The 26,804-nt window shown below is 37.0% G+C and overlaps 1 protein-coding gene across 1 annotated transcript; it reads left to right on the forward strand.

Annotated features, from left to right (window-relative positions):
* The first annotated feature begins 9,673 nt into the window (after nt 1–9,673).
* Nucleotides 9,674–13,706, forward strand: LOC122015968. The gene is made up of 5 exons (XM_042573079.1): nt 9,674–9,849; nt 9,913–10,350; nt 11,092–11,208; nt 11,305–12,464; nt 13,142–13,706. Exons 2-5 carry the CDS (start codon nt 9,913–9,915, stop codon nt 13,413–13,415), a joined length of 1,989 nt encoding a protein of 662 aa, XP_042429013.1. The 5' UTR covers nt 9,674–9,849; the 3' UTR covers nt 13,416–13,706.
* The last annotated feature ends 13,098 nt before the right edge of the window (nt 13,707–26,804 follow it).

Below are 26,804 nucleotides of genomic sequence, written 5' to 3' on the forward strand. Positions count from 1 at the left end.
ACTCACTTAATCAAATGAGCTCAATATCCTATATTGACTCATTTGGGCATAGCCATGCACTTCGTGGTCTCACTCTATCAAGAATACCGATGTCTCTCCCGTCATATAGGAGGGATAGATCCCATCTACATCACTCACATCCCTCCGCATAATTTGTTACATACCCAGTAATCGCCTTTATGGTCCACCCAGTTACGGGTGACGTTTGACGAAACCAAAGTACATAACTCCTTATGTAGGGAACCATGGTGACTTCAGGTCTAAGGACTAGTAGTCATACTAATAGCCACATGAGAAAGTATATGACACTCATATAACGATCCATGATACTTTCTTATGACGGGTCATTCAGTATACATTCTCTAATGCATACCCATGTGTCAACTTGATATCTCTATATCCATGACTTGTGAGATCAAGTCATCGAGTTGACCTACATGCTAGTCTTATTGCATTAACATTGTCCTTGAATGTTAATACTTGACTAGGAATGATTAAGAGTAGTGTTCCCTATATCATCTAACTATCGGTTCAACTAACCGATTGATATAGGTGAGAATCTTCTACTCAAGGACGTTATTATACTTAGTTTATTTGGCACCAATACAAGTAAGTATAATAACCAAAAACCAAATGCCTTTATTTATATAGAATATGATACAACAAGTCCAAAATATAATCATCAAATGATTGGCTCTAGGGCTCTAGGGCTCTAGCTAACAATCTCCCACTAGCACTAGTGTGAATCAGTGTAGGCTCTAAGCCCCAATGACCTAGTGTGACCATCATGCTTCCTCTGTGCTAAAGCCTTGGTCAAGGGATCTACGATGTTAGCCTCTGTAGGTACTCTGCAAATCTTCACATTTCCTCTCTCGATGATCTCTCGAATGAGATGGAAGCGTCGTAGTATGTGTTTGGTCCGCTGGTGTGAGCGAGGTTCCTTCGCCTGTGCTATAGCTCCATTGTTGTCACAATAGAGTTCAATAGGGTCAGCAATGCTAGGAACCACCCCAAGTTCAGTGATGAACTTGCGAATCCAAACTGCCTCCTTTGCTGCCTCTGATGCAGCAATGTACTCGGCCTCTGTTGTAGAATCAGCTACTGTGTCCTGCTTCGAACTCTTCCAGCTCACAACACCACCATTAATGCAAAACACAAATCCCGACTACGATCTATAGTCATCCTGGTCGGTCTGGAAGCTAGCATCACTGTAACCCTTTACAGCTAGCTCATCATTGCCTCCATATATCAAGAAATATTCTTTAGTCCTTCTTAAGTACTTAAGAATATTCTTGACCGCTATCCAGTGACTTTCACCTGGATCTGACTGGTATCTGCTCGTCATGCTCAAAGCATATGAGACATCAGGTCGAGTACATAGCATAGCGTATATGATCGATCCTATGGCTGAGGCATAAGGGATCTGATCCATGCGGTCTCTCTCCTCTCTAGAAGAGGGACCTTGAGTCTTCGAAAGACTCATGCCATGTGACATCGGCAGAAATCTCTTCTTGGAGTTCTGCATGGCAAACCGAATGAGTACCTTGTCAATGTATGTACTTTGACTTAGGCCAAGCAATCTCTTAGATCTATCTCTATAGATCTGTATCCCTAGAATGCGAGATGCCTCACCTAAGTCATTCATTGAGAAGCAACTCCCTAGCCAGGTCTTGACAGACTGAAGCATAGGGATGTCCTTCCCAATGAGCAGTATGTCATCCACATACAATATGAGGAAGACAACTATGTCCCCTACAACCTTCTTGTAGACACAAGGTTCATCTTCGTTTTTGATGAAACCAAACTGTTTGATTGCATCATCGAATCGAATATTCCAGCTCCGAGAAGCTTGCTTTAGTCCATAAATGGACCTATGCAGCTTGCATACTCTGCTAGTATGCTGTGGATCTACAAAACCCTCAGGTTGTGTCATGTACACATCCTCGAGTAGGTTTCCATTCAGAAACGCGGTTTTGACATCCATCTGTCATATCTCATAGTCATGGTAGGCTGCAATAGCAAGCATGATCCGAATGGACTTAAACATCGCTACTGGAGAAAAGGTTTCATCATAGTCAATACCATGAATCTGCTTGAAACCTTTAGCTACCAAGCGACCCTTATAGATAAGTCCATCCATGTCAGACTTTCTCTTAAAGACCCACTTGCACCCAATGGGTTTTACCCCTTCAGGTGGATCAACCAAAGTCCATACTTGGTTGGTGTACATGGATTCCATCTGGAATCTCATGGCTTCTAGCCATTTCTCGGAATCTGGTCTCATCACAGCTTCCTGATAGGTGGTAGGCTCATCCTCTATGAGCATAACGTCATCATGGTTAGACAAGAGAAATGAGTATCTCTCAGGCTGACGACATACCCTATCAGACCTGCGAAGAGGTATGTCTACTTGAACTGGTTGTTGTTCCTTAACTCTTTGTGGAACATCATCATCCACAACACTTTGTGGTTCCAGTTCAATTTCCATCAAGGCATCAGTGCTATTGTTCGCATCTTGAACTTCTTCAAGATCGAACGCGTTCCCACTAGTCTTTCTAGAAACAAAGTCCCTTTCTAGAAAGACCCCAGTCTTTGCCACAACTACCTTGTGCTGATTGGGAATATAGAAGTAATATCCCTTAGTTTCCTTGGGATATCCAATAAAGTAGCACTTGTCGGATTTGGACCCTAAATTGTCTGAGACTTGACGTCTAACGTAAGCCTCACAACCCCAAATCCTCATAAAAGACACCTGGGCATCTCTCCCAGTCCATATCCTATATGGTGTCTTTATCACGGCCTTGGATGGAACTCGGTTGAGTATAAAAGCTATCGTGTCTAGAGCATAACCCCAAAGGTATGTCGGAAGATCTGTGTGACTCATCATAGATCGCACCATATCTAATAGGGTACGATTCCTCCTTTCGGATACACCATTCCACTGTGGTGTTCCAGGAGGAGTGAGTTGGGATAGGATCCCACACTCTGCTAGATAATCACGAAACTCATGGCTAAGGTATTCTCCACCTCGATCGGATCGAAGAATCTTAATACTCTTGCCAAGCTGGTTCTGTACTTCATTCTTGAATTCTTTGAACTTTTCAAAGGATTCTGACTTACATGTCATCAAGTACACATAACCATATCTACTGAAGTCATCAGTAAACGTGATGAAGTACCTATAACCGCCTCTAGCAGCGATATTGAAAGGGCCACATACATCACTATGTATGAGTCCTAACAAATCAGTCGCTCTTTCGCTGTGCCCACTAAAGGGAGTTTTGGTCATCTTGCCTCGTAGGCATGACTCACATATCTCATATGATTCTAAATCAAATGAGTCCAGCAAACCATCCTTATGGAGCTGGGATAAGCGCTTGTCATTTATATGACCTAAGCGACAGTGCCAGAGATAGGTTTTGTTCAGGTCATTTGACTTGAACCTCTTGGTATTTATGTTATAGATAGGGCTCTCAAGGTCTAGAATATAGAGTTCGTTCATCAGAGGTGCACTACAATAGAACATATCGTTTAAATAGACGGAATAACATTTGTTCTTTATTATAAACGAAAAACCTTTCTTATCCAAACAAGAAACAGATATAATGTTCTTAGTTAAAGAAGGCACATAACAACAATAATCATCTAATTCTAGTACAAGCCCAGAAGGCAGAGATAGATAGTAAGTTCCTACAGCAATAGCAGCAACCCGTGCTCCATTGCCTACTCGTAGGTCTACCTCACCCTTCGTCAATGCCCTGCTATTTCTCAGCGCTTGTACATTAGTACAAATGTGCGAAGCACATCCGGTATCTAATACCCACGATGAAGAAATAGAGAGGTTGACTTCTATAACATGTATACCTGAAGTAGAAATCTTATTTCTCTTCTTCGTAAGATCTTCCAGGTATTCTTTGGAGTTCCTCTTCCAGTGCCTCGCTTGTCCTTGATATAGGTGACAAAGATGTTCAACCATATCGTAAGCGCCCATCAACTCATGTTGCTTCTGAAGCTCAGAGTTCATGGTCGCGAGCATAAGACAGGACACATCTAATGCGTCATCTTGATGCTTCTTGTAAGCATCTCAGTCTGCTCGCGTGGCAGTGGCAAGAGGAGCCTCCGGAATGGGCTGCTCCAGAACGTACAGTTTACGTTCTTGGGTGAGAACTATTCTCAGGTTCCTGTACCAGTCCAGGAAATTTGCTCCGTTGAGTTTGTCCTTCTTAAGGACAGAACGCAGAGAGAAGTTGTTCGTGTTTGACGTCATGGAAATTCTACAACAGAAATAAGTGTAGAAATAAATATCATATTCTTTAAATCATTTAATTAGGCCTTTAACTAAATGATGCTCCCACTGAATTCTATAATTCATGTGGGACAAGATCCACATCATACTAACCCTTGAGTTAGCTTTGGCTAATACGCCCAAGACTTAGTATGATCGGTAGGTAACGATTACCAATTACATCTCTATGCAACTCTTGTTTATAGGATCAAAATCCGCATTTATATTAAAACTCGAGTTAGCTTTGGCTAATACGCCCGAGAGTTAATATATATGTGATTTTGACCTATCTTTCCAACCGTTGGAAGAATGCCTATAGTTATACTCGATCCAACCGAGTTAACTAGGAATACTCAATCTAATTGAGTTGTACTCACCCATGCGTTGATAGGCGGGACCAAGATTGTCCCTCCGTACCCTACCAAGATAGTATGTGTTGCTCTGCTTTGGCAGATTCAACAACAACATGCGATCGAGGTAGTGGTAGGTATCACGGCATGGTAGGCATTACGAGTTGACGCGTTTTAGATCTAATCTAAATGATGATGCGTATCAAATACTTGATTTAGATCTAATCTAATCGTGGGGTGCATCATGTGCACGATTTAGATCTAATATAATCGCAAGGCACTAATTAATTACTTAATTAACTAGCATGTATCACATACACACAAAACAATTAATTAAATAATTAATCAAATAATTTTGTGATTATGTCATGGCCCTACTACGATCTTCTCAAGCCAATGAGAAGATTGGATGGTCAACCTAAGGTCAACAGCTTCTCAAACTTCTTCGTTTGACCACCTTGTGTTGCTCGCGCCTCCTCGTAACTCCGTCTCGTGTGGACCTTCCACCACTTCAAAAATTACATTACAATTTTGAAACTCGAGTTACATTCGAGTCTAAATCTAATTTACAACTAGAATATAAGAGAAAGGCACGACGCGTAGGTCGTGAAAATAAAATAAAATAAATACAGCACGCACATCACATAACGGCACGTAGGCCGTATTATGAATTACAACACATTTCCAAATCCAATTTGGGTCTTTGGGTCATGACTATCACAAAAATAATATATAATTCAAAATTATATATTTCTATAATTTTCTATAATTTTTCTATAATTTTTACAATTTTTACAAGTTCAATTTCCCGGCGGTTCCGTTTAACGCGAATCCCCTTGCGGGGCCAGGGGCAGCGCCCCTACCCGCGATCTAACCATCGCGAGGGTTCCTTTGCGATCTAACAGCGCCTTAGCCCGCTGTCCCAAAAATATTTGGGGCGAAACCAAGCCGTTTTGGAAAAATCTTCCCGGTAGCGGAAGCCTACAAGTGCCGAAACACTTATGCTTCACTTCTACGAGAAAATTACCTATAAAAAACTATAAAAAACCTAAATTTACAGAAAATCACAGAAGCTATTTTTTCATAAAAAATCAAAAACAAACTCATACATGCCTTCGCACGTGGCTCTGATACCACTGTTGGGTTTTTCAAGCCACGAAAATCGCTTTTCGCGTTGCGGAAACCCCGAATCACCCATGCCACTGAAACCCCGAAAAACCTAACAGTGGTATCAGAGCGAAGAAAACTTTCGAAAATACGAGTACGAGTTTCAAACTATGATCTACAGTAGATCTACAAAGGAAAAACATGTTATACCTTCGATGCGTGCCCTCGCAAATCCCGCAAGTCCAAGGTACGCCGGATCTCGAAGTTGTCAACGTAGACAACTCTCTAGTGATATCCACACGAACAAGAAGTGTTCTCTAACACTCAAGGATGGAGAAGAGAGCACCACAAGTGTGTTAGCACTTCTTGGGCTCTCGGGTAGGATTTAAAAAAGAGAAAAGAGAGAAAGCAAAAAGGAATCTTATACACTCACTAGTAGTATCCTCCTTTGTTACCTTCACTTTCCCTTATTCTCTTGGAACACAACTCACACACCTTCTCCCTTGATTGAAACCCACGACCAAGAGAAGAGAAGGAGCAAGAAGAGAGATTAGGAGGAGGAAGATCACTTGAATGAGAGTTACACTTGCAAAATGAAACTCTTTTCATCTAATTAAGTGGTTTGTAACCTCCATGGGATACCAAGAGTCACAACTCTTGGTAACTCCCATGAGGTGGCACTTCACTAAAGTAATCATGATGATGTGGAGTATCATCATTGGTCCACTTAATGCCAACTCACCAATGAGGTGGCATAAAGTCAAGTCAAACTTGACTCTTCATCTCCCTCTCAAGTCAAGTCAAACTTGACTTAATCTCTCTCATGGTTGATCTAATCGAACCATTTAATTCAAGCCAATTTAATATAATGAATCTAATTCATTTAATTAAATTGATTCAGTGAGTCATAATCTAAATTAGACTCATTGAACACATGAATCAACTTGAGTCCAACTCAATTAGCCCAATTAGGATTACTCTTAATCCAATTTGATTCATCAAATGAATCTAATCCTCTTGGTTCATCATATGAACCTAATCTCCATCCACTTATTCTTTGTGTGTGACCCAATAGGTTCTTGTAACGTTGGCAATGCCCCTAAACTCATTTAGAAACATAAGTAATGAGCGGTATCTAGCAATACATCATTACTACCCAAGTTACAAGAATGTTGAGATCCAACATCACCTTGTGACTACTAATTGTGACTCCTCACAATATATGACAAGTGTCCTTCTATCCTAGACATCTAGATTGATCAATGTGAGGCATAGACCGTGTCATCCTCTAATCAATCTAAATCTTGAACTCCAAGTAGACTCACTCAATCAAATGAGCTCAATATCCTATATTGACTCATTTGGGCATGGCCATGCACTTCGTGGTCTCACTCTATCAAGAATACCGATGTCTCTCCCGTCATATAGGGGGGATAGATCTCATCTACATCACTCACATCCCTCCGCATAATTTATTACATACCCAGTAATCGCCTTTATGGTCCACCCAGTTACGGGTGACGTTTGACAAAACCAAAGTACATAACTCCTTATGTAGGGAACCATGGTGACTTCAGGTCTAAGGACTAGTAGTCATACTAATAGCCACATGAGAAAGTATATGACACTCATATAACGATCCATGATACTTTCTTATGGCGGGTCATTCAGTATACATTCTCTAATGCATACCCATGTGTCAACTTGATATCTCTATATCCATGACTTGTGAGATCAAGTCATCGAGTTGACCTACATGCTAGTCTTATTGCATTAACATTGTCCCTGAATGTTAATACTCGACTAGGAATGATTAAGAGTAGTGTTCCCTATATCATCTCACTATCGGTTCAACTAACCGATTGATATAGGTGAGAATCTTCTACTCAAGGACGTTATTATACTTAGTTTATTTGGCACCAATACAAGTAAGTATAATAACCAAAAACCAAATGCCTTTATTTATATAGAATATAATACAACAAGTCCAAAATACAATCATCAAATGATTGGCTCTAGGACTCTAGCTAACAGGTCGGGTCGAGCGTGATGTCCGCTCAGCCGATCATCCAACTGTCCTGGTTCCGTCTCGTTGAGCGAAGAAGCCATGTCTGCCGGGCTGAGGTTGCATTCCCCGTTCGACCGAGCGGGGGGCCGCTCGGCCCTCATTCCTTCCTGCAAGAGTCATGCTTGAGTTTTCTGAGCATCAAAAGCTCGGCTACAGACCGAGCTGTAATACAGAATCGGACACACACACGTCCGTTCGGTCGAATACTCACGGCGTTGACCGTTGACCTCTCACGTGTCATCGCCCTCACTCGGGGCGGGGGCCCCTTCTTACTACCGGATCACTCGTCTTTTTAGCAAAAAAATCCAATTAAAACTCTTTCAACCTAACCCATTTTCCTCTTTTCCCAAGTCAATTTTTTTCTTTATCTGTTTTTATTCTTCCTCCTCTAATCCCGAACTTTTATTTTCCTCTTTTCATTTTTTTTTCTTCCTATAATTTCTTTCATATTCTTTTTTCTAACTCTAATTTTACCCACAAAATCTTTCGCGACATGTCGCTGCCGTTATAGCCCAAGTCGCTATCACCGGATACTGATTACTACCATCTTTACTGTCATTTGTTGCATGGTCATTGTAACGTCGTCGCTTCGCCGATGCTCCATAAAAAAAATACCTTTTAATTGAGGTGAAATTTACTTAATTGATTTCTTTCGCTTAGCCAATACCGTTGTTTGTTGCCAGCATCACCGTCATCATTCGACGACTCTGTCGCTTTGCCCCTCCTGAGTGAAAATCCTAGCTACGCCATTGTCTGACACATACCTGCAATAGAACCTTCTTATGAGGATGACTGTATAGCTCCTATCATTATTGTGAATGTTACAAAAATTATTCATATACATATAACAGAATATTCCTTGGAGAAGAATTGTACACTTTCTATTGTCCAACATTTTCTGGCAACGAATATTCCTTGTTGTCTTATTATTGTCGAGGTTATAAGTGGTGATATAAAAAGAGGGCTCTCTACGTTGGCAATGTATGCTTTATGTTTTAGTACGCTTAATTACGTATTAGCATCTACTGTTCATGTTCTCCACTTTTCGCTTGGCCACCTTACTGACTTAAGCGTCGAAGTGTCTGCGCCAGAGACTCATTCCCTGATTTTTGCACTAACGTTCTGTTGACTTTCTTTTTGGTGTGTACAAAAAGGAAGAAGATACCTAGAGCCCCTTATGTTCTAGCTCATCAACCTTTTCTATAGTTCAAAGTTTTCTTTCAGTCAATTTCAGAGCTGCCTACCCAGCGCGTTGTTTCCATCGCCTTCATACAAGATCATAGTTTTATTTTATATTGTGAAATATTCTTTTTATAATTTGAATTTGTGATTATAAGATCATCTATAGTTCTAATATTATTTTGTATAAAATAATTCTAAAATGGTATTATTTTATACAAAACACTAATATTATTTTGTATAAAATAATTCTAAAATGGTATTATTTTATACAAAACAGTTGTAGGGTGGAACACACAATGGTATCTTAGAAATCAAATTATAGGTGAACATGTTACTTAGAAAAATTTTTAAAACTATATATATCTTTCTTATTATTTACATAAAAAGAGAACCTTGTATTTTTTTTTTTTTGCTATTTGATTTTGAGTTGATGAGTTCATCTTTTAGCAATCATCCTTTGTAGTGAACTGTTATAATTTTATTATTCACAATTTCATTTAGCAAGTATAATCAGATATTTAAATATTTATAAATATCTAATTATCAGATTTCCGTTGCAATTTGTGCTGAAAATAGTATTTTTGAAGTTTCGTATAAAAGAAAAGTAAATTTATTTGTTTTTTTTTTTTCAAAATAAGGGTTTTTGCAGAGTTACCCTTTTCTCTTCTCGTAATCACAATCAAGATAATCTGGATTCATGCTTGGAACACGTGGTCCGTCTGACGACTCCGCTGATCTCGGCCCATTCCTATCCGTTCGTGCGCTTCGACGTTCAGTCTATTTCACGAACTGACCCGTCGCCGCGAATCCAATTAGGGTTTTAGTTATCTCCGGCGATCCTTGCCGCTCCTCTACTGGTTTGCCTTGTGCTTCTCTCACCTGGCTTTCGATTTGCTGTTACTGATTTTGCTTCTTATCAGATGGTTAAACTGCGGGTGGAGAAGCAGGATCAACAGAGGAGAGTTGCATTCTTGACCTCTTCGAAGAAGTTAAAGCAGGAAAGAAGGAATGGGGACAAACGGAGGTGGAGTAGATCTACATCTGCGCTGGCGGACGTAGTGGCGACTTCTTCCGCTGGAAACAGCAGGGTGAAGTGCCTTAGAAAGAACATGGAGCACCATGAGGATCTCTCTGGATTCATCTTCATGTGCAGTGGCGAGACGAAACCTGAGTGCTTTCGGTCCCATATTTTCGGGCTTCCCTCGGGTAGACAAAAGGCCGTCGAGAATATCAAGCCAGGCACAAAGTTGTTCTTGTTTGACTTCGATCTCAAGCTTCTTTATGGGGTTTACAAGGCCATCTGCCATGGAGGGATGGACCTGTCGCGGAAGGCCTTCGGAGGTGCCTTTCCAGCCCAGGTAACTAATCTGGTTGGAGTTGCTAATGCATTTGTTCTTGATGTTTTTATTCTCTAGCTTGTTGAAGATGCTTTTTTTATGGGCCTACTACTCTGTTTAGCATATGGATGTTGCAAGCAAAATCGTATACAGAAATCTTGCTTATTATCATTTTCTTTGCAATTTGGTCAATCATCATTATTATTATTTTGATATCGTATCAGAGCTATAGATGATAGATTTGAAAAAAATTTAGACACACATTTATTTTAGAAAAAAATGATAATAGACGCAAAAAGGTAGACAACAATGTAAATGAAAATCTCAGAAAGCAACATACAACAACAAACATTGATTTTACATAAATTTTGTGAGAATTTGTCTGATATGATGTTGAGTTTTGGGCTGATTTTTTTTTTAAAAAAAACAAACTTAATCCCCTATGTTAGCTCATTTTTGTAGAACAAAATGTCTTGGTTGATTTCTCTTTGTGACTATTGATCTAGTGCTGAATCACTTGGTTTGTTGCTTTATACTCATTGGGATAATCCCTGAGGCTGTTGAACAAATGAACATTCTCAAGGATTTGGAAATCCTAGCCTTAATCTTGCCAGAACAAGGCTTTTTTTTTGTCTTTTGTTTTGCACTATAGCTTAGATATGTCAAGTAAAGTTTATGAGCTCTATCAAAAATGTTAATTCAGATGCTTCACCATCTATCTTATGAGTACAAGTCTATTGCTTATTTTCTTGTCTGGAACAGGTGAAATTCAAGGTTTATATGGATTGTTTACCACTTCCGGAGACATCATTTAAACATGCTATTCAAGAAAACTATTACTCGAAGGGAAAATTCACTCCAGAGCTTAATTCAAAACAGGTACTGCAAACTTTTGGCCTTGTGTAACCTTTAGTGCCTATGATTTCAATAGAATTTTTTATTTTTCATCTTTATGTCATATAAACCAAAATGCAGGTAAGTAAATTGTTCTCACTGTTCCATCCTGTAAAGGAGGATACATTTAGACAGATGACTCCACCTCTTACATATGTTGAGGATCATCGTCATTCATGTTATTCGTCTCTGAGACAGGCACCTCCACCTCGAAAATATATTGAGAATCATCATTATTCAGCTCATTCACCCTTGAGACATACATCACCGCCTCTTCGATATGTTGAGGATCATCGTCATTCATGTAATTCGTCTCCGAGACAGGCACCTCCACCTGAAAATTATATTGAGGATCATCATTATTCAGCTCATTCACCCTTGAGACATACATCACCACCTCTTCAATATGTTGAGGATTGTCGTCACCGTCCCACTCATTCAACTCCTAAGGATCGATATAGATCAGGGCATGTGCCAGATGCAGCTCTTCATTTGCCACCCAAAGAAGATTCATATAGGTCAGGCCATGTGTCATATTCAGCTCCTCATTTGCCACCCAAGGATCCATATAGATCAGACCATGCACCACATGCAACTGCTCTTTTGTCACTTGAGGAACCATATAGGTTACACCATGTACCACAAGCAACTCCTCGTTTGCCATCCGAGGATCATAATAGGTCAGACCATGTACTACATGCAACTACTCGTTTGCCACTTGAGAATTCATATAGGTTAGATCATGGACCACATGCAACTCCTTGTTTGGCACTTGAAGGTTCATATAGGTTAGATCATGGGCTACATGCAACTCCTCGTTTGACACCTGAGGATTCATATAGGTTAAATTATGTACCACGTGCAACTCGTTTACCACGTGCAACTCGTTTGCCACTTGAGGATTCATATAGGATAGATCATAAACAATGTAAGAATCCTCATTTACCACCCCAGGATTTGTATAGGTTAGATCATAAACAATGCAAGAATCCTCATTTGCCACCTGAGAATTCATACAAGTCTGATGACCCATATAGGTTTGCTCATCTGCCTCGTGAAGTACTCCCAGAGAAACCATTTAGGTCAGGTCATCTGCGACATTCAGCACCTGTGGATTTGGGATGTATTCGTGAAGTTGATGCAAAAGATTCTTATAATGGTCATTCCATAACACCTGCAGCCGGTCCATTTCAAACAGAGGCTTCTTGGGCTTGCTATCCTCAAAACCATACTTGCGAACGGTAATGCAATTATCAGCTGTTTCCTGAAATTTGTTGGATATTTATATGTTTTGTTTCACATTTTGTTGATTATATCGGATTTATCCCAATTTTGCAACAAGTGTTTTCTTCCTGTATGATATTGAAATGTAGGTGTGGCCTTTCTTATAAATTATAGGTTCTTGGGTTTGATTGAAATGGCCAATCAAAGTAGGTGTTGAAAGTAATGATTTATTTAGAGGATTGTAGTTAGCATTCATAATATTTAATGGGAATCTCTGCTTCGTTCATTGCTTTTTCTTTGGAATATTTAGAATTTATTTTTGAAGATTGACATTAAGAGGTCAACCTAAGCCTCCTTTTTATTTTTTGCATTAACAAGTTATATCTAAGTTAATTCTCCATGTGTATTTATCCACAAGGAATCGTTGATGGAAGTGTAATTAGAAAAAGACTCAGGTTTGAATTTATAGAGAGCACAACAGTTAGGCATCATAGATTTATTATTCAGGAGGAAGGTGTCGTATAGTTAGGAGTGTTAAGAAATTGGATCTCAAAATATTTCTAATAATATAGTTGGCTCCAAATAAGTGGTTTGTTGTTTTTGTTGTTGCCTAACATATTACAAAATCATAATCTAATGATGGTATCTGAATTTATCTTGGTGCTCAACCAAACTTTTCATTTCCCAATTCCAGGCTCGTGAGACAATGCCAGCCAACCCTCTCTTACCAAGCGACTACCACTGGGCAAAAGGCGATTGCGCTCACCCACCAAGCAACTACCATTGCATCTGCAGTTGTGGGAGTGGGAGAGGGAGTGATCAGTCTGATTCCAGAGCAAACAATCAACAAACAATCTATCAGCCTCCCAGCATCAGGATGCAAAGATCCAATTGTGTCAAGCAGGCTGCAACGTGCCCCTATCTCTTCGCTCTACTCTTTCTCTGGGGCCACTTCAGGATATCCCTAGCCTGGTTGTACACTTTATCAGGATAAGAATGGTACCCGGAAGCCTATCTCTGCTCATTTAGGTTTTGTGAAATTTTGTGCGAAATGCAACTTTCTTTACAGTTGCTCGCTAGGGCTCCTACGGGATATTGCTAGGATGGTTTTTTGGATGCTTTATAGGGATCACTTACAATGCATGTAAGCCTTTCTGTCGGAGTTTTTGTGATAAGCACATAGGATCATCTGCTCAGTTTCTGTTGGCAGTTGTTTTTGTAGCATGGCAGTTAGGCAATTGCATCTGATACTTTCCACATCTTGCTGCTTGTTTCAGTTCAGCTTTTTATTTGTTCTTATTTCTCTATATGCAATGTATCAGTCTGCATCCAGTTATCTGTGGTGGTGAAACCATTAATGACAATCATTCATGAAAAAAGAAATCAAATTTATTTATATTTATTTTAAAGTTTAAATTATAAAAAAATAGCAAGCTCAAAATTAGTATTCATGAGTAAAGTTTATGAATAATTTATGGATAAATTATCTAAATGCTTATTATGATTTTATTTTCTGTTTGTTTTTACTCAGTTGCATACTAAATTAAGGTTGAGAATATTTTTATGAGCTTGTTAAAAAATTTAAGCTCATTTTTTAATTCGGACTAAAGTCAATAAGCTCTGCGTGGCCTAGTTTGTTATAATTTTGTATTTTAGATTAGTTTGTCTCAATTTTGTATCCAATTCATAGAATAGATTAATTCGAGAGGTAATTGATTCTGTCTTATAATAGTTTTTTATTTACCATGAGAGTAAATTGTAACTTTGTATTCAGTTTTTTTAATAGATTAATTTTAGAGGTAATCGATTCATTGATCATTAGAATAAATTATAATTTTATATCCAGTTATTTGAATAGATTAATTTTAGAGGTAATCAATTTTGTTCTATTAAAATTTTTTACTGATCGTTGGCTTAAATTGAAAAGTGTTACATTTAGACGGTCATTGTTTTTAAAGTTGATAAATTTTAGTGTTAAAGTTGGTTGATAATTGGATCAGGCATAGCTGACTTATCTCATTTTATTTTTATTTTTAAAAAATAACAATAAAAATATAATATTAGAAATTTTAAAAAATATTTATGTGTTTTTTATAAATTGATATTTGTTTATTTACTATTTTATTTTAAAATATTATTTATTTATTTACTATTTTATTTTAAAATGTTTGTATATTTAGGTATTCAAATTGGGACTTAGGTCTGAGTAAGCAAAAGATCAAGGCTAAATCAAATTAATTGACCGATAGAATTTGGAACAATTCAATTTATTTGAAAATTTATTTTTATTTTTATTTTTAAAATTTCTAATAGTTTGATTTATTCTGTCTGATCTTCATTTCAAATTTTAAAAAATAATTAAATCAAACAGCATTTATTATATTGTAAATAATCAATGTTACTCGACATTAAAAAAAAATATGATTCTAGTATTTATAAGCAACAGTGAATTGGATAATTAAGGATTTATAAGCGCATGTATTGCTTTCTATATAAACTAAGCCCTTAATCCGCCATGGAAATCCTAATTTTGTCCCTAGCTAACTAGGTTTAGTGTTAAAGCAGGTTGATCTAGCTAGGTAAAACTAAACAATCAATTAAGAATTGAACTAATTAATTAAATAGATTATTATTGATCAATCAAGCAATGGATTGATCAACTGCTCTTCGATGCATGTGCGGTGGACGTGATTTACAAATTAGCGTGGGTATGATTATCTGGGTTAAAGTTGACAAGTTTAGCTAAGTTTAAATTTTGATGTTTAATAATATATGAAGATTATAAGTGTAATTGTTCATTTGAAAAAATATTAGAATAAGTCTCCTTTTGTCAAAGGTTGATCAATTTTGAAGTGAGACAGTAATTAAGTAGGTCAAAATTAACTAGATACTTAGTTGTAAAAGTTCTAATTGGAGGTTAGACAATTGTAAGACCAATAGGATGGTTGGCAAAAGAAGAAAAACCAAGTGACTCATGTTGACCGGATATTTGGTATGAAAAATCCCGGTGAGTGAAGTCGGACAATGAAAAGTCCTGGTGAGTGAAGCCAGACAATTAGGAAATCCTAGTAAGTGAAGTTAGGCAGTGAGGAAATCCTAGTGAGTGAAGTTAGGTGGTGAAAAGTCTTGGTGAGTGAAGCCAGACATTGGAAAATCCAGGTGGGTCAAAGGTTGACCGGACACCTGGTGTTTGGAAGTCCAAGTGGATCATGGAAGACCACACGTTGGTAAGGTAAAGTCTTAATTGCAGTTAAGCAAGAGGAATATCCAAGTGAATCAAGGAGAACCGCATTTGGTGATCGAAAGTCCAACAAGGAGTTTGCAAAGAGAAAGTCCAAGTGGGTCAAAAGTTGACTAGACATTTGCCAGTCGTAAGTCCAATAGGGAGTTAATATGAAACGAGAAAGTTTCGATGTAGCAAACTTTCAAAGGTCATAACTTTTTAGTCGGATATTAGATGAGATGATCTCAAATACGGAATGAAGCTCGTTTAGAGTTCTACATATTTTACTACTTACCAATTGATCAGGCAATTGATTAGGGGACGCAATCGATCAGGTAATCGATTGGTTGACGAAGAATAGTGCAAAAAGTGTCTTGATCGATTGAGTAATTGATCAGTGAGCTTTTAAATCGATTAGATGATCGATTGAAGCTGTTAATCGATCATGTGATCGATTGAGAGTATTTCTTCACGGCGAACAATGAGTTTCCCAATCGATTAAGTAATCGATTAGGAGGAGAAACTCGCGACAAACAGTGAGCTTCTTAATCGATCAGGTAATCGATTGAAGCCGAGTAATCGATTGGCTAATCGATTTAGAGAAGAAGAAAAGAGTCATTACACAGGTTTAAACGGGAATTTGACGTGGCAATCGATTGGAATTAAGCCCAATCGATTGGGAACCCTAAAGTGCGCAGATAAAGGGTGTTTTCGCCCAACTCTTTGCAACCTTTCTCTCCGATATCATCTCCGCCATTGTCGTCAGTTCTTAAAGCTTCTTAGAGGCCATTGTTACTACACTTCTAAGGTTCAAGAGGTGTTTACAAGCTAAGCTACAAGAGATCAAGCAGATCAAGCAAGAAGAGGTTTCCCATTTGTATTATTGTATTTACTTCTTATTTGTATTGTATTCATGTTTAGAGCTTATACGAGGTTTCTTTACCTCCGGAGTATTTCCGATGAGTTATTTCATAGTGGATGTGTGAGAGAGCCGGATCCTTGGATTAGTCAGTTCGTTGAGGTGGACACCAAGTAAATCAAGGCATTTGCGTTTGCTTCGAGTTTTTTGTTGTAAATCATAATCGATGAAGCGAACAGAGTTAATTAACCCCCTCTAGCTCCCAAAGTGTCCTAACAAGTGGTATTAGAGCGAGTCTGCTCTTCACCCAACTCATCGCTTGAAAGGATAACGAGCTAGAGGAAGAAGAAGAAGTTAAAGTCCTAAAGCCAACAAGTCAAAGAATTTATCTAGAGAGCTTAACTTCAAAATGGATTTCTGAGATGGACTCGGATATAATACTAGAGCCCCGCCACCATTCATATCGGCAAGCTTTGATCTATGGAAATTAAGGATCGAAAATTTTTTGATGATGGAGATTGAGCAATGGTTTGCTCTAATGGAGGGCTTTCAAGCTTCAACAAATGACAAAGGAAAGATTCTCAAGAAGAGCAAATGGAGCGAGGAACAAATTTAAAGATGTGAGACCAATGACAAAATAATCAAATTATTGGTCAATTTATTGTCAATTAACATCTTGAGAAAAATTGGAGAGTATGAAGATGCCAAGGAGCTTTAGAGAAAATTGGCAAAGATTCATGAAGATTCCTCCATTGTACCAAATCAAGACAAATCCAAAGAGGGAGACTCATTAGATTAAGAAGAAGAAGATTCAAAAGTTGAGAAATATTCAACATCCAAAGAAAAAGAAATTGAAGAAGATCCATCCTCAAGAGAGTGTAAAGATAAAGGTAAATAAGAATACTCTTTGTTTTATGTACATGAGGATTTAGTGGTTAAGAAATGCTCAACATCTGAGGAAGAAATTGAAGAGGCATCTATCTCAAGGATTGAGGGGGAGCATAGACCATCAACAGCGAAACAAGAAGAAGCTTCAATTTTCGGATCGATTGGTGAAGAATTAAGTCCCTCCCCTACAAGAAAAGGTATAAAAATTTTAATTTGTAAAGATAAAAATAATATTATTTGCTTTGAGTGTAGGAAAAATGGGTACTATAAGAGTAAATGTCCAAAGTTGACCAAGAAGAAGGGCCAAGTGGCATCCAAAGCTAAGAAGAAGTCAAAGAAGACACAAGCCTTGGTGTGCAAAGGCAAGGAGCATATTATATGTTTTCTTTGCAATCAAAAGGGACATTACCAGAATCAATGTCTAAGGAAGAAGATTTCGGTCGAGAATCAAGAAGGAAGCTTAGATCAAGAGGGAGCTTCCAAAAAAAAATTAATGTACCACTAGTTAATGATACTTATATTAATCATGATAAGAAGCATGTTAGAAATAATTTTTATCATTTTAATGCTATTTATCATAAAAATATGAAGCACAATAGAATTAAGAAAAAATATGTATCATATCATGCTAGAACTATCTCACCTAATGATAGGAAAGTATAAAATAATCAAGGCAAAAATTCTAAGGACTTTAGATATAGGCTTAAAAATAAAAGTATCCAATGCAATCAAGAAAAATCCAAATCTAAGGATTTAAGGATGGAAAATCAAGTCTTGAGGTCAATGCTTGATAAATTAGAAAAGAACTTTAAAAGAATGGAAAATGTCTTTATAAGGTCAAATGGTTAAAATTTCAGAAGAAATAAACAAGAGACATTCAATGGGGCCATAGAGGTTTGGGATATAAACCTTAAACTAAGAAGGATGTGGTTTCATACCATAGAGTAGTTCCATATAGTTATGGAACTAATCTTAGGTCTAGCAGTCAAATCAAGGTGACAAGGAAAGTTATCCCTATAAGTAACCTTGAAAAGACCAATGTGACTAAGGCTTTTGAGAAGCTTAAAAAAGTCGCTAAGAAGGTAACAAGGGAAGTTATCCCTAGAATTGACCTTAAGGAGACTTGTGTGACCAAGACTTCTAAAAAAACCTAAGATGGTCATTAGAAAGGCAACTAAAGAAGTTATGTCTAGCGAGTACCTAGCACACCCAAGGAGCATTAATAAATTTTGGGTTCCTAAAACTGTGTTATCTACACCATAAATGGGTTTAGAGAGTATCAACTCTAATTGAAAGGGCAGTTAACCCAACCATTGATGAAGTTGGCACTTTGAGGACATTTTTAAGGTATTGTTACACCTTGAAAATGAGAAGTTAATGTTTACTCTTTGGAAGAGTAAAATATGTCAAAATTTAAAGATTTGAACTTAATTAAAATTGACACAAATAAGATAAAAAAAAAAATACCAAGTTGATATTTTTTTGTATTTTCTTGGGAGATGAGGGTAATCTAGGATTATTTTTGACTTAGCAAATAAATTAAAGATAGAGACACTTAGATAGATAATATAGGTATAATTTTCTTTTTTTTTTTGCTAAAGTTGCCATGCTTTGTATGCCCTATCTCATGACATGTCATCATATCACACATGAATCTTGTCATGATATTTTGACGCATTCATACATGCACCATGTCACTTATGATAGATCTAGGATTTATTCTTAGAATTTATTTGAGAAATATGCATGCAGTATATGTCACAATCATTATCATGTACTATTTTAATTTCTTGTAATTAAAGACAGTGACATTTATTATCTAGTGATATCCTAGGTGAATGATCAAAACTTAAAATGCCTAGTTAGAAATGTATGATCTCTTAGATTAGCAAAAAGCAATATCCACATCTCACAAGAACTATAAGTTGACTTATATGTGCCCCAGGGCGTAGTACAAATGGTAGGTGCATGACATCTCTGGCGTAATGGTCAGGGGTCGATTCTCAGGAACTGATGACCTGAGGTTTACCCCCACCATGCGCCTGACGCCTATGTACCTGCATATACCTCCCTCCATATCCGTGGGGCCGACACTAGGGGGGTCGTTAATGTAGCGGATCTACATTTTTTTATAAGTTGACTTATATGCATTTGGATACACATTAGATACAAGTGAGATGCTAGAAGAATGAACAAAAATCAAATTATTGATTTAATGCATCTTTTTGAGTTTCAGTTTCATCAAAATACATATATTATGTGTTATCCAATCATTGAGAAAACTAGTGTATAAGTCATGTACATTTAGCCTAAGGAACATGGTTGTAAATTATATTTTGAAAATTATTTCAAAATCATTTTGGAAAGCCTTGGTCAAGTCCATCTTTTGATAGGAATTAATATTGATTAGTTAGATATAAATAGAGTGAAACATTAAAGTTTTTTAATAATTTCTAATCCTGTATCAATCTTTGAAAATGAAAGTTATTTTCATAGAAAACTATTTTTTCATGATATTATATAACATAAGTAATGTCTATATAAAATTTTATAATTTTTCGATAATCGTATAATTATTTATAAATTTCTGAAATTGAATCTGAAATTGAAATTCAGAATTCAGAAACTCCAATTAATCAGGTGATCGATTGAGATATGTTAATATATCAAGTGATCGATTGATAATGGGATTTTGACGAGCAGAAGCCCTCTTGATTGATCAGCTGATTGATTAAGGTGACAGTAATCAATTGAAACCCAACTTCAATCGATTAAAACATGCCGGAATCGATTGGTAGTTGAAATCAATCGATTAGGAAGACTATTTTTTGGTTTAGATGATCTAATTTTAGTCTATAAAGACACATTCAGTCGTGTTAATTATCCCTAACCCTCTAAAATATATTTATAAGTATTTCAAGATAGTTTTCTTAATGATAACATGAAATGAATGGGTAAAAGGGACTAACTTGAAGTTTAGGAGGAGGTTTAGTTTTAAAGTTGAATTTTGAATCTCAAAACTTTAAATTTTAGGTTGCCTAAAGAATTAGGAATCCCAAGTCATTGTTGGTACAATGATAGAAGTTTGATGCATGTTTTAAGGGAAAGTTTCTCCTTAAAGACATTATTTAAATTTTATTTTTGGAATAAGGAAACAATGGAAGGTTGAGAATCTTTATTATTTTGAGTGTTCAAGGATGAGCATTGAAAGACAATGAAGGGTATGGGGCATTCATTGTGATGCTGTGAATAATAAATGAAGTTGTGAACAACAAGTGGGATAAATCTTGAGAAAAGATTTTTGATGTGTGCCAAAAGAGGAGAATGTGGGTTTAAGTTAGGAAATTCTTCATATTTAAAGGGGGAGAATGTGAAACCCTCATGTTAAGGGGGAGAACATAGAAAACCCTCATTCATGCTTTTACATGAAAAAGAAGTTGGGGTTATTGGATGAGTCTAACTTAAATGTATTGTCAAAACACAAAAAGGAGGAGATTATTAGTGCAATTGTCCCTGTGTAAAAGTTAACTAGTTTTGATCAAGTTTGAATTTTGATGTTTGACAATATATGAAGATTGCAGGTGCAATTGTCTATTAGGGAGAATGTTTATGCAAGTCTCCTCTGGTCAATGGTTGATCAGTTTTGAAGTGAAAGAATTGTCAAGTAGGTCAAGGTTGATTGGATACTTGACTGGGAAAATCATAACTGGAAGTTAGGTAAGGACAAAACCAATAGGATAGTTGGCAGAAGAAACAGAAGAAAAAAATTAAGTGGATCAATGTTGACTGGATACTTAGTGTGGAAAGTCCCGATGAGTGGAGTCGAGCAGTGAAAAGTCTTGGTGAGTAAAGTCAGATAGATGAAAAATTCAAATGAAGTCAGACAATTATAAAGTCCTAGTAAGTGAAGCTTGGCAGTGAGGAAATTCTAATGAGTGAATTTATATGGTAAAAAGTCCTGATGAGTGAAGTTAAGTATTGAAAAATCCAAGTAAGTCAAAGGCTGATTGGACACCAGGTGTTTGGAAGTCCAAGTGGGTCATGGAGAACCGCACGTTGGCAAGCTAAAGTCTAACTATGGTTAGGCAAGAGGAATATCCAAGTGAGACAAGGAAAACCACACTTAATGATCGAAAGTATAATGGAGAGTTTGCAAAGAGAAAGTCCAAGTTAGTTAAAGGTTGATCGAACACTTGGCAATTGTAAGTCTAACAGGGAGTTGGTATGAAATAAGGAAATTCCGACGTAGCAAACTTTTGAATGTTATAATTTTTGACTCGGATATCAGAATGATGTCATCTCGAATGCAAAACGGAGCTCATTTAGAGCTCTACACATTTTACTACTTATCAATCGATTAGGGGCTCAATCGATTAGGTAATTGATTGGTTAATGAAGAAAAGTGCAGAAAGTGTCTTGATTGATTGAGTAATTGATCAAGATCTTCTCCAATATATTGGGTAATCAATTGGAAGAGTTTGTGAGTGAACAATGAGCTTCTGAATCGATTAGGTGATTGATTGAAGCTATCAATTGATCATGTGATCAATTGAGAGTGTTTCTTCTCGACAAATAGTGAGTTTCTGAATCAATTATATAATCGATTGGGAGGAGAAACTTGTGACAAAAAGTGGCCTTCTTAATCAATCAGGTGATTGATTGAAGTTGAGTAATCGATTGAGAATAGAAGAAAAGAGCCATTGCATAGGTTTGAATGGGAATTTGACGTGTCAATCAATTGGGATCAAGCCCAATCAATTGGTAACCCTAAAGTGCGGAGATAAATGGCATTTTTGCCACATCTCTTTGCAACCTTTCTCTCTGATATCATCTCCGCCATTGTCGCTAGTTCTTGAAGCTTCTTAGAGACAAGTGTTGATATACTTCCAAGGTTCAAGAGGTGTTTACAAGCTACAAGAGATCAAGCAAGAAGAGATTTTCTATTTATATTCTTGTGTTTACTTCTTGTTGGTATTACATTCTTGTTGAGAGTTTGTACAAGGTTTCTCCACCTCCGTAGTATTTTCGAAAAGGAGTTATTTCATAATGGATGTGTAAGAGGGCCGGATTCTTGGATTAGTCGCCTAGTTGAAGTGGATACCAAGAAAATTAAGGCGTTAGCGTTTGCTTCGAGTCTTTTATTGTAAATCATTATCGATGAAGCGGACGGAGTTAATCAACCCCCCTCCCTCTAGCTCCTAGAATGTCCTAACAATTAGGAATTTAATCAAATTTGAACTTTTAAAATTAAGATGAAACTAATTAAACAAAATTAGCTAATATTTTTTTTGAAAAAAAAAAAATCAAACTTTTGTATTGTAACCGACCTTAACTCACTCCCAGTGGTCAACATAGCGCAAACTTGTTTGAGTTTTTTTTTAAAATTTTTTAAATAAAATAATAAAAGAAAAGAAAATTAATATATATATTTTATTTTTATAAATCTCTATATATTTATATATTTATATATTTATTATTTTATTTTTAAAATGTTTGTAAATTTAGTTATTCAAGTTAGGTCTGTCCTATAGATCGTGCTTAGGTGAGTATTTGGTTTATTAATGTATAATGGAAATAGATTATGATTGTAATCAATCATAATTAATTAAGGATCTCTTTCTTGTTAGTATTAGCCCTAGTACTAATTATGAGATGATTATAGATGGCTCATTTTGTATCATATATCATTATTAATAAAAGGTAAAATTGGTTATTATATTTATTTTAGTTCAATGCCGATTGAATTAATATAATAATGTCCTTGGGTAGTAGATTCTTATCTACAATACATCAATTAGTTGAATTGGTAGTGAGATATTATAGAGAACATTGCTCTTAATTATCCCTAGTTGAGCATTAATATACAAGGACAATATTAATGCGTTGAGACTAGCATGTAGGTCAACGGATGACTTGATCTCACAAGTCATGGATATGAGATATCAGGTTGGCACATAGGTATATATTAGAGAATATATACTGAATGACCCGCCATGAGAATGTTTCATGGATCGTCGTATGAGTGTCATAAATATTCTCATGTGACTATTGGTATGAATATTCCTTAGACCTGAAGTCACTACGGTTCCTTACATAAGGAGTTGTATACTTTTGTATCGTCAAACGTCACCCGAAACAGGGTGGACTATAAAGTCGATCACTGGGTATGCAATGAATTATGCGTAGGGATCTGAGTGATGTAGATGGGATCTATCACTTCCATATGATGGAAGCGATATCTGTGGGCCCCTTGATTAGTAGGACACAAGAAACCATGGTCATGCGTAAAATAAGTCAATATGAGATATTGAGCTTATTTGATTAAGTGTGTCTACTTGGAGATCAAGAAACACAAAGATTGATAAGAGGATGACACAGTCTATGCCTCATTGATCAATCTAGATATCAAGGATAGAGGGACCAAGTCATACAAGATAATAGCCACGGACATGTTAGGTCGGATCTAGACTTTCTCGTCACTTGGGTCGCAATGATGTCTTGCTATATGTCACTCATTGTCTATGTATCGCAAATGTTGATTTGAGTATATTGCCAACGTTACGAGAACCTATAGGGTCACACACAAAGAACAAGTTGATATGGAGATGGGTTCATGTGATGAATCAATGGATTAAGTGTAATCCGAATTTGACTCATTGAGTTAGACTCAAAGGGATTCAATTGTTGGACTGAGTCGAGTTGCTTAAGAATCAATGGGTTGGACTCATTGGGTGAACTTGAGTTCACCAAGGAAGTTGAATGGTCAAAATTGAACCATTGGATTGAATGGTTAATTTTGAGCCATTAGATTAGAAGATGAAAGGGTGAAGACTCTTGGTATACCATGGGATGATTATAAATATCATTTTGGATGATATTTTTCATAAGTTTTCTAAAGTTTTCATGTGTTGAGACTCTTGGCATTCTTCTTCTTCCTCCTTCCTCTTCTTGGCCGAAATCACCATTCTGGTTGCTAGCACAACCTTGTGATTTCTTCTCCATCTTGCTTTGTTTGTGAGACAAGCAAAGACAAGACTTGTTCGTGTGGATACCGTAGAGGCACGGACGCTTGAACGCACTGAGATCTGCATCTAAAGAAAGGTTGCTGTCGGGATTGCGAAGGGCATGCAACAAAGGTATAATCCTATCATGTAGCTTAGTATAGATTATTATCAGAAAATGTTTCTTCCCTTCGCATGGATCTGCTGGATAGAGGATCTAGTAATTTTTTCACTGCGCTTTCGCATGTTTAGGGTGCTAGATCCCAACATTCCTTAATTAACATGAGTGTATATATGGAAATAAATTATAATTGTAGTCAACTATAATTAATTAAGGATCTCTTCCTTAATTAATATGTGTAAATATGTATAAATGAAGACGCTCATATGTAATATACATAAAAAAAATATATTTCTCATTTCTCTCTGAGTTTCATCATTAAGTTTCGTCATGGTATCAGAGCATTAAAATTCAGTCACTGATGCCCTCTTTTTTTCAAGCAACGTTTTCTCACACCAATAACAAGACAAAGATTTGAACAACCCTCTTCTCTTTTCTACCTGCTTCTTTCTTTTATCCAAAATATTATTCGTCTTACGTGACAACCATGTATTGGAAGTTGGTTGAGGGTTGCTCTTAACATTGCTCCCTTCGTCAGTAGTCTTCTCTAATGATCGTCTTGGTCTCTTCCCCTTATGCCGATCTTCGCTGTGTGCTTATTACTTCAATGGAAGCTTCTAAACTTTCTTAATACACCCCCCATCCTATTAATATTGCATTTGATGGAACAAACTACGATTTGTGGGCTGAAGAAATGTGTAGTTGCGTAAAGGAAGACTTTTTTGGCACATTGTTACAGGTAAAATACCTAAACCCACACAAAAGCTAGATAAAGCAGAATATATGTTTACAGAGCGTCTGGTCACTTGGGATGGCATGAACCACCAAATTTTGACTTGGCTTCAAAATACTTATGCTAAGGGAATTAAGCTCGACTTTTGACATTTTGATATTGCTCAAGAGGTATGAAATTTCTTAAAGAAGCGGTATTCTGCATCTGATGTTGTCAACCAATTTTAGCTATATGGAAACTTCATCAAATGCAGCAACGACTAGAACAAACAAGTCATAACTATGTCTCAAAATTACAAGAAATCTGGAATCATATTGCACTTGGTGATCTTGTATGGCCAAGTACTAACGCAGTTACCATCTATAACAATCTTCGTGATCATCAAGATATCTGGCACTTGTTGATGACTCTCCGAGATGACTTTGAGTCTATTAGAAGTTCTCTTTTTCATCGAGGATCCTTGCCAAACCTCAACACTGTAATTAAGGAGTTAATCATCGAAGAGACTCATTTACATGCTTTACACTTAGAAAAGTGTGTATCTTCAGTTGACACTATCTTGGTTGTTCAGACACCTCAGCATTCTATCAAAAAAATCATACTGAGGCTCCTGTAATTATTGCAAAAAGCCTGGACATCATATTTCTGAATGCAGAAAATTGATCTACAAAAATGCCGCACAAGGTCAATCATCCAAGGTTTTTCACCCTGTATCTTATTCTTCTGCTGCTGCTATTGCCACGGATAGTTCAATAGAGAGTACCTCCCCAGAATTCTTCTTTAAAGACCTTCAGTCACTTCTCCAACATCTCCAACCATATGGTACTGTATCTTCCCCTACCCTAAATGTTACTTCAGGTACTTCTATCTCATGGTTCTTTGATTATGGTTATTGCAATCATATGACTTCTAAATCCTCTATTTTTACGTCTTCTAGAAGTCCATCTATTTCACATATTTCTCACACCGTTGATAATACTACATTACATGTTCAAAGTATAGACACTACTCAAACCGCTACTTTGTCTTTACCTGATACTTTTATTGTTCCAAAATCATCCCTTAATCTAATATCTATTGAACAATTATGTAACCTTGGCTTTAAGTTATCATTTTGAGTAATGATTGTAATGTGCATGATCCATAGATGGGCAAGATCCTTGGAGCAGGGCGTAAGATTGGTCGGTTGTTTGAACTGACTTTTCTAAACCTTCCATCACAAACCTGTTGGATTGAGACACATGTGAGAGGAGTTGGGGGGGGGGGGGGGGGGGGGCCACGTGATTTTGAAAAATTGGTGTTTTTCTTTTTTAAGAACTCAATATACGGAGCAGAAAAAGAAATAGGCGGACGAAAATAAAGAGCACAGAGAGAACACAAGCAGTTTACTTGGTTCAGAGCCTTCAATGACTCCTACTCCAAGACCCAGGTTCCGCGGACCTATCAATGGGTAATCCACTAAAAGCCTCTTTCGGTACCTCCGCAAGAGGGAATTGAGTACAAGAGTGGGGACAGTGTAACAGCCTACACTT

The sequence above is a fragment of the Zingiber officinale genome, chromosome 8B (genome assembly GCF_018446385.1).
Source record: "Zingiber officinale cultivar Zhangliang chromosome 8B, Zo_v1.1, whole genome shotgun sequence".
NCBI classification, from domain to species: domain Eukaryota; kingdom Viridiplantae; phylum Streptophyta; class Magnoliopsida; order Zingiberales; family Zingiberaceae; genus Zingiber; species Zingiber officinale.